The 9,554-nt window shown below is 47.0% G+C and overlaps 1 protein-coding gene across 1 annotated transcript; it reads right to left on the minus strand.

The window, feature by feature from the left end:
* Window positions 1-1,495: 1,495 nt before the first annotated feature.
* LOC127776521 (plasmodesmata-located protein 6-like) lies at window positions 1,496-5,812 on the minus strand. The gene is made up of 3 exons (XM_052302924.1): window positions 4,818-5,812; window positions 2,548-2,649; window positions 1,496-2,429 (listed from the first exon to the last, which is right to left on the minus strand). The coding sequence occupies exons 1-3, from the start codon at window positions 5,719-5,721 to the stop codon at window positions 2,419-2,421; spliced, it is 1,017 nt and encodes a 338-aa protein (XP_052158884.1). The 5' UTR covers window positions 5,722-5,812; the 3' UTR covers window positions 1,496-2,418.
* Window positions 5,813-9,554: the final 3,742 nt, after the last annotated feature.

A 9,554-nucleotide genomic window follows, 5' to 3' on the forward strand; every position in this document is an offset into this window, starting at 1 on the left:
TTCTGTTGTTGCCATGACACAACACCCATGGACATCCCGGCTACCAGGCCACCACCTGCTGGCCTGTGCTGCTGATAGGGATGGCAATTTTACCCATGGGTCCGGCTATCCGTGGATACCTAACCCGATGGGCACGGGCGGGGTGTGACTTTTTACCCATGGGCACACCCGTCCGAGACCCGAAGACGTTATAGACAATAGGTGGGTTTCATTTTTTACCCGTAAGTAACCCATGCCCGACCCGATACATATATATTAGCTAATTTTGACCTATTTCTTAATTCTTATACCATTTCTCTCAGTTCATTTGTGATGCTAACTGATACTAAGTTGTGATGTAATTCAAATTATTGTTGATAACCGATAATTTGGTAAATTATTGATTTTATTTATCTTTGTTAAATTACATATCTTTCAAGTAATTATTTATGTGAGATCCATTGGGTACCCGCCGGATACACCCGCGCTCGCCGGGCATGGGTACGGGCATAGAGTTTTGCCCACTAACTCTAGTGGGTAGGGTTCGGGAGGGCAATGTCGGGCATCGGGTCGGGCATGGTTTTACTCTACCCGTGCCCGACCCGACCCATTGCCATCCCTAGCTGCTGACCTTGCGCTCCGCCTATAGATGGCCAAATAGGCAGCTCGGGCCGAGGTCAGTCAGGTTGGGCCGTGCCCACCCATGGGCTGCACCAATAGCTCAGGCATGACCCAATAAGACTCAGGCCATGTTGGGCCAGTGCAAAGATATGAGAGCCCATTGTGCTTCTTCATGGAATAAGTCTATTTGTCATCCCTCATATCTTTGAACCTTGTCTTATATGACTGGAATAAGTATATTTTGCGTCCTTCTTCTCTTTGGTTGTGCCTTATATAGCTTAGCAAGTCTATTTGGATCCATCAACAATTTTTCTTCCTGCTCACTGGACCGCGCCGGGCCAGGCCAGCCCACCATACCAAGGCATGGTCCAACTATTGGGCCAGGCCGGCACCAGTCGTGCCGTGCTATGTTTGGGCCGGCATCAATCGTGCCATGCCGTGCCATACTTAGGGTGAGCCAAATGGCCGGCCCATGCTTAGGGTGAGCCAAATGGCCGTGCCATGGGCCGGCCGTCGTGCTGATCAGGCCTTATAGCCATCTATAGCTCCGCCCCCTCCCGCTCACGCGTTCGCGGGCACGCGGGATTTGTCGCCACTTCCCCCTCCTCAACACCGGAAGCCCCGCGCGCGACGCGCAAAGCCAAACTACGCAACGCACGCAAAAAAGGGGGCCTTTTTACCAGCGGCCAGTGCGCTGCCGACTCGTCGACTCTTGCACGCTTTATCAAAGGCAAAGAGACCTCTCCCCTGCTCCTGACGCCCCCTACATCTTTGAGCTTCTTTTGAGCCTGAGCTTATTTCGACCAAACCAGTTCTGATTTTGAAAAGAGAGGAAAAAAAAATGAGTACCGAAGTGATTTCAAGACGAGATTTATGACCTTGCTGATACATACCTTCGTGCATATACCGTATATATTAACTACTATACGTCCATGATGTTGGTCCATGCATTGTACAAAGGATGAGTCTTCTCTGCAATACTAACATTTAGCGTAGGTTAGTTTATATGTCAACCACTCATAGTTTAAGGGGCAATACTGCGGTTCTGTCAAGTACATATAGAGCAATGCCGTCATCTCACGAAACTGCAGTTCATTTCGTTCCCATTGTTCCCTCCTTAGCAGAGGTGTAAACAAATACACTTTTCCATCATCTTAAAAAAATTAATCACTCATTACGACGTTCTAATGATGATTTGAACGTACAGTAGTACTACCAAAGAGAGGGAGCACTAAGATGGATCATGATGGCCGCCTTGTCGTTCTCATAAAAGCTGGAATTATTCAGCTCCTCAACCGCCTTACTCACCAAAGTATTATATGCCATGGCAGTACAACAAGGTCGTAGTAATTAATTTACCCATCAAGAAATCAACAATGATGATATACATGAGTACATTGGAACCACTCACCAGTCACCAACCATGCATTGTATATATATATGAGATTAGACCAATTAACAACTGCTTGGACATGATGAATCATATATATTAATATATATATAAGTTTCATAAACAAATTATCTAACAAGTAGACACCACACTTTAATTAACTCCTTGATTATTTTTTTGAGTAATTTTTCCTTAGTGGCTAGTTGCAGGTAGCAGCTGGAATCTTCACCTCACACTTCAGCACAGTGGCTTCCTTTCAGCTTAGGTCATTTCGGCATGGCTTCCTCTTTGTTTTGGCCCATAATGAGACGACAAAAGAGACCCTAAAAGATAAAAGAGATGTGTAGGAGAGATACCAAAGCGATGCCCAAGAAAAAGCCACACCGACCGATCCAATCTGAGCTAAGTGGTGACCATCCTGCTCACCCTTAGCTTTTGCCTGCAGATGATTCAGGTAAAAAAGAAGAGGCATATACATCAATGAATATACCATGAACAATGGCTATATATGATGAACTGAATCAAGATTCAACAAATTCTGAACCCAAAATTCTTACCACCGACACCGCCGGCTCTTCTGACGAAGGAGAGGAAGACGATGACGAGGGCGACAGCCGCGACGAGGCCGATGATGATTGCAAGGGTTTTCCCAGATTCATCTGATGAACAATTGGAACAGATCACCCACAGAAGAGCAGTCAAAAGCCGAACTAAATCTACTCGTTGTATGTGACGTGAGTGAGTGAGTGTATATACAAAGGACAGAGTGTAGTAGCTTTGTGCAAAGCAGACTAGTTAAAGGTTTAAAGCTACACGAAAAGGGCAGAAAAAAGGCTGAGCGGTACACTACCCACAATGGGATACCAGAGATATCCTACCCCTGTTTCAAATTCCAATGATACAAAGCTGGATCATTTTGAATCCACTTTGTGATATTCACAGCAACCTTATTGACACCAAGAAAGCGAATCCACATCAAAGTTCTTGCTAAAAGTTCAGAGCAAAAGTGAAGGGAAGAAAAGTTCTTTTGGGGGTTTCTTTTGTTTTGCTATACACCTTTGTGGCTTGCACCTAATTAACCACAATTTGCTTCTAGCTAGGCTGTACTATCTGTCATCACATTGGCACACCATATACAAAAACTAATATACTATGCCCATGCAAAATATACAGTTATACACAACACAGGTTAGATTTGAATTGTAATGTCTGACTAGTGCACATTCAGATTTCTGTATTATTGCAGTGTGTGTAATTGAAGAAGGCCAAGCAGATCAGAACGTTCTATCTGATGGATCAATCATTGACACTCTCTAAGAGAGAAATGCGGGGGCTACTCATGCAGTGTCATGCCTAATTTCAGATGTACATTTGCACAACACTACATGGAAACCCCTGATTTCAGGAAGCTCTACTTACTTTCTTGTGTTGGTCAAGAACTGGATCACTCACATCCAACTGTGTTGTCGATCCCTAATCATGTAGCACACAATGTGTAAATTTCTGCACCTCTGACTACAAGGTCTATCTCTACCAACATCAGAATTTCTTCACTTGAACTAGCAGCTAACTTCAGATAGTTCAGCTAACCTGAACAGAAGAGACTGAGTGTACCGTGCTTAACATTAACTACTGCAAGTCTAGGAAGGCTAAAAATTATTAGTGTCATGCAATGATGTTCGTGCACTCATCAAGGCAGAGACGTAGGGAGTACCCTTGGGAATATATAAAGTCTAATTTCAGTAAATGGCTAATGTTAATGATTCAATAGTACGTGTAGTTTAATGTTGCACTGATGATCCCAGCTATGGTTGCAGGATCCAACAAATATTTCAGAATTCCGTAAAAAGTAGTGACCAGATGTGCAGGCTCTCGCATCAACGCCAATATTTCTTCAACGCCCGTACCGATGCAATGTAATGTACTCTACGGTAATCAAGATAACGGTGAGCCCGGTAAGATCCACACTGCGTACAATCATCAACAGCTAGATTGTACAACTGGATCGGCCAATATGCAAAGCAAACCAACCTAAATACTTCAGTTGGAAACTGGGAAATCCCCAATAAATAATACTACTACTTTTAAAATGCATATATCACTCAAGAAGAAAATCAAGAATGTATCATGTGTATCACTACAAGAACTGCAGATCATTTGCTTTATGTATTTTTTTTATTAAAGATCGAGATATTTTTAATTTGTCCCGCAAGCAATTAAAATTGTTTTATCCCCAAGTGTCTCCTTTGGAATTTTCACAATAATTAGTCCAATTATCGCGATTCGAAAGATTTCTCATGTTTTACTACTTGTAAAAAAAAAACATCAGTGAAGTTGTGGGTGCATAACAAATCCTGTTGTCCACAGATTTTACACGTACGCAGTTGCATTTTCAATAGAAATTTAGTTAGACCAAGATTCGCCTGTTGCCGTTAGTCTCCATCTCTTTGAGCGTGCGCTAACGGGAGCGCTTTAGTAGGTGTTGAGTGTGGCATGCTTGTGTGCAAATAGGCATTTTCCTTGTATTAAAAAAAACAGCAGCATCCAAATATTTGACTACTAGTTACTGTAGGCACAAGGCCATGAAAAATGAAACGCCAAAAGAATGAAAAAAAATGGCTTTATTGTTTAGCTTATGCTTATATTTATAAGCCAAAATTTGAATTTTAGAACTTGATTTTTTTCATCGTAATTTATTCTACAACATTTGATTTTGAGTCACTTGACTTATTTACAAACGCTTTTTTATTTGCTAAATATTAGTAGTATTAAGCTATTCGGATAAGCATACGAATAAAGGAAATAATTTGGCTGTTTAGATGCTTACCGTGGTCACTGTACGTGTGCGGCACAAATCCATATGCGTATCCATTGCCGCCGCCCACAGCGCCGCCGCCGCCATTGATGCCATTCCCGCCGCCGCCAATGCTGCCACCGCCGCCGCTGACGCCGCCTCCGTTGTTGTCCCCGGTGCCGGCATTGGACCAGAAGCGCGCGTAGCACTTGCCGAGGTACACCTCGCCGGCAGAGGCGTACCCGCAGCCGGCCTTGAGCTGCGACGACGCGGCGGAGACGCAGTCGGTGCAGGCCTTGGCGCCGAGGTCGCCCACGCACTGCGACATGGCCTGCACGTACCCGGCCGCGCCGGCGCGGTACGAGCCGTCGCCGGCGGGCGCCGCGGCCGCCACGAGCGCGCCGAGCGCCGCGTCGCGCATGGCGACGACGCCCGTGTCGCCGCCGCCTTCGCCGCCGCACTTCTTGAACAGCACCGTGGTGTCCTGCCTCCCGAGGAACGAGTCGTTCCCGTAGCGGACGAAGCACGCGCGCAGCTGCACCGCGGCGCCGGCCGCGGAGTTGCAGAGCGAGGCGAGCTTGGTGGCGGCCGACCTGACGCAGCCGCCGCAGATCGCGGCGGGGAGGTCGGAGCGGCACTGGTAGACGCCGACGAGGCCGGTGCTGGAGGCGGCCGACGGCGAGGTGTAGTTGGCGTAGGCGGTGTAGCCCGCGCTGTTGGTGAGCGCCGAGAGCGCGGTGTCGACGTCCGCCGCGTACTGCGTCCCGGCGTCGTAGCGCGCCTGCGAGCACCCGGCGTACACGAACGCCGTGTAGTCGTCGGCGCCCCGCGCGCGCGTGGCGCAGGCGCACAGCGCGAGCAGCGCCGCCGCCGCCGCCGCCGCGAGACGCTTCGACATGGCTGGGCTTTTCTTGGCTCCGGCGGCGGTGTTTGGCATTGGAAGCCAAGGCGAGGCGAGGCGAGGCGACGCCGGTGGAGGAGGCAGGAGGGCAGTGGAGTTTGTGGTCACTGTGGTTTGCTTAGTTCGAAGTGATGATCTGATGGTTTTTTAAGGGTTTTTATAACTGGACCACTCCAGCAGGGGGCAACACAAGTCCGTGTCAATGGTGAGTTTTTTTTTTCTCCACTGCAAAAGTATGGTGCATGGCTGTATTCATGTCAAGAAAGCACTTTTGTAGTATCACAAGTATGGTAAAAATGCAAAAACTTTTGCCAAATAATCAAAGCGCATATATATAATTTTTTTTCCGAGGAACATATATGTTTTTCATGTATTGAATACCGTCGAGACTTCGTTGTAAATATTCAATTACTGTCTAAGATATAATACTACTCGTCAGGTACACTGGTACGGATGTACAATCGAACAAAGACCAATTACGTTGCACCGTATTCACCGAAACATAGTCATGCTCATTCCAAAAAATATAGGAATAAGTTCACCGGAGATCCCTCAACTTAACAAATTTTTTGAGGCCCCTTAATCACAAACCAGAAATGTGTATCCCTAAACTCATTTAAACCGTTTAAAGGAGGTCCTATGGCAGTATTTTTGTCCAGTTTACTGACGTGGCATTCTAGTCAGCAAAAAAAAATTAAAAAAAATTACGTGGAACCCACATGTCAGTTGCACATTTTTAGCTTCTCTTTTCTTCTCCTTATCTTCTCTTTTCTCTCTTTTCTCTTCACCAGCGGCGGGCGGTGGCGAGGCGCAGCCTCTTTCCCCCTCTCCGGCCAGCCTCATCTCCCCCCACTCCGTCCGGCCTCCTCTCCCCGTCTTCGGCGGGGCGTGGGAAGAAGGGTAGTTGCCCGCGAGCGACATGGACAGGGGCGTGCCGACGATGACGAGTAGGCAGTGGCCACTGTCGCACAACGGGGACGAGAAGTACAGCCGTCGCAGTGAAGCCGCTTGCGTGCAGCACGCTTGCGTTGTCGCCGTTAAGCTGTTCCAGCCGCACGCCGCCCGCCCGCCGCTTGCCGCCGCCACCGACGCTCTGCCGCTCCACCCGCTAGCTGATGCTGCCGCTCCGCCTGCCTCCGTCCACGCGCCGCTACTGCCCCCCCCCCCCCCTTCTAAAACCGAAAGAGAAGAAGATAAAAAGGAAAAGAGAAGAAGATTTCTGACTAGGATGTTTGATCCCACATTTTTTCTCACTTACACATGGATCCCATGTTTTTATTTTTTTTATTTTTTGCTGACTAGGATGCCACGTCTGCCAAACCAGGCAAAAATACTACCATGGGACCTTCTTTGAACGTTTTGAGTGAGTTTAGGGTACGTATTTCTGGTTTTGTGGTTAAGGGAAAAAAAATCTCCATGTTAAGTTAAGGGACCTCCGATGAACTTATATTCCACAAATATATAGCGTGTGTACAGTACGGTTGCAAGGATCGCCCTTGGCGTATGGGCCGGATAATTGCTGCCGGGACGCGGTCGTCTAGAGCATTAACTACTGGGCTTGCCTCTTGCCCACGCCACGGGCCTGAGGCCGTCACGCAGGAATTTTTTTTCATTTTTAGATTTTTTTTAAATATTTACAGAAATAATCTATTAGCCAAAAAAAATTACAAAAAATAGACCCTGCCGCCCACCTCTGGGGCGGCAAGCTGACGTGGCAAACGGGGGAGGGACGGGCGGTGACGGAGGGAGGTTTTTTGTCAGGAAAACCCTTGCCACCCTCTGTTGGGGCGGCAAGAGGCCCCAATGCAAAAAAACCAGCCAGGGCCGGCCATTTTGCAGGCGGCCCCTTGCCGCCCTATGGCCGGGCGGCAGGCCTCGCTGCCTATAAAAGGCATGCCGCTCAGCCCCCAGCCCTCATTCCTCCCCCCACAAATCCAGTGAAAAAAAAAAGAAGAAAGCGGAGGAGAAGAGAAGAAGGGGCGAAGCCCTGCCGGATTCAGACGCCGATTTTAGGTAATATTCATAGATCCTATATGTGACTATTGAGTTAAATACTGTGTATTTTTTAAAACTTTGTTTGAAAAAATGCATTATATTTTTAGGGTTTTAGTTGTACTAATCTAGAAGTGCGTATTGTAGATATCGGTAACTACGTAGATCTGCTAGTTTGGAATCAGTACTTTACCGTTGCATTGGCATACACAAGAAGATATTACATTGTAGATGTTTATTGCATGAAAAAGTAATATGATCTAGTTATTTCGTTGACAGATATGTCGAACAAACAAATATTCCAAGTTTACCATGGCCCAGGAAACGTCCGTTACGGGCCAACTGGGGTAGATCTGTCAGATTTTATTGTATTAGAAAGGGGAATTGATAGACCGGCTGAGAGGAGTGTACCTTCTATAAAATGATGGTTAATGAGGGGCTTGAGAGTTGATCCACAGACAAGTGACATAACAATCAATGTTATAGTAAGTCGAGCAACTGAGGGTTTTTATTGGGAACTAATGCCAGTTCAAAACTCTCGAGTGTAGAGATAGTATGTGGAAAATGCATTGCAACGCGGGTGGCCTCTAGCTATGGTTCCGTTTGTTCACCCAAAGGATCTAGGTGTGCAGATGAACATGGATGATGGCGAGGGACCAAATGCTGAAGTAAATGAGACTTCTGTGGAAGAGGTCAACGCACGAGAGGACGGGGGCGTAGTAGCTCCAGTGGGCATTCAACCAGGTGGAGTGGCCGACGAGGGGGAGACTGTCGGTGCCATTGTGGATGAAATGGAGAGGGAGGATTCTGACAACGAGCGTGTAGAGGAAGGTTATACGTGGGCACACCTACAAGCATTGTCCTAAAGACAAGGAGAAACCAAGTGCAGCGGAGGCAGGATTATTAGGATCAGCAGCAGATGGAGCTCGCCCTACAGGTGAAGGCACTACCTCCACTCGACCACGTCCTAGGCGTCGTCGTGCCATGTCTGGCTACGTGGTGTAGTTCTTGTGTTCTATGTTGGCATGTGGCTTTGCTTGTAATTTGTTTCGAACTTATCGATGTGTTTATGTTTCGTCGTGTAATGTCAGACTTCGGCATGTCATGTCTTTAGGTCTCGTGATGTAATGTCAGACTAAGGCACCTAGTGTCTTTAGGTATGCTGATGTAATGTCGGACTTTGGCATGTAATGTTATGTTATGTTATGTTATATTATCGAACTCTACATATATGTTAAATTGCACGTCATCGTTATGTACCCTTAGTAACGTTTGCTATATTTAAATAGCCTGTACTCTTGTTGTACATAATTATTCTTATGATTTTATTACTATTTCATAATTTTACAAGTTATCTTTTGTTCTACATTACTACTTTTTGAATTGTTCTAACATGAAACACTATATTTTTCAGAGATGGTACGTCAGGATACACCTGAGTTGTTGGACCCGGCGATAGATCACCGACACCGGTCTCACCTTACTGCGGTGCAGGGGGCTCATCTTGGGATGTTCCGGGCACGGACGTGCGGTGAGCTACTTACGGTTCACGACTCCTTTATCGAGAGGTACGAACAGTGTATTACTATAAATTAGTTGCGCTGTAATAATTTTTATAATGACATTAATTTGTTATTGCAGGTTGCGTGAGGCCGGCCTCCTACCGATGTGTCGGCTGGTGGAGGCTGCCGCCGGCGACGCGGACCCGGCCAGACGATGGAATGTGGACCGGTCCCTCCTAGCAGCTTTGGTCAACCAAAGGAGGCCAGAGACGCACACTTTTCACTTGCCGTGCAGTGAGGTAGCCCCTACCCTACAGGACGTATCGTACTTGTTGGGGCTACTACTCACGGGAGACGATGTTGGGCCAGTGAACA

Source organism: Oryza glaberrima, chromosome 6 (genome assembly GCF_000147395.1).
Source record: "Oryza glaberrima chromosome 6, OglaRS2, whole genome shotgun sequence".
In the NCBI taxonomy this organism is placed as follows: Eukaryota; Viridiplantae; Streptophyta; class Magnoliopsida; order Poales; family Poaceae; genus Oryza; species Oryza glaberrima.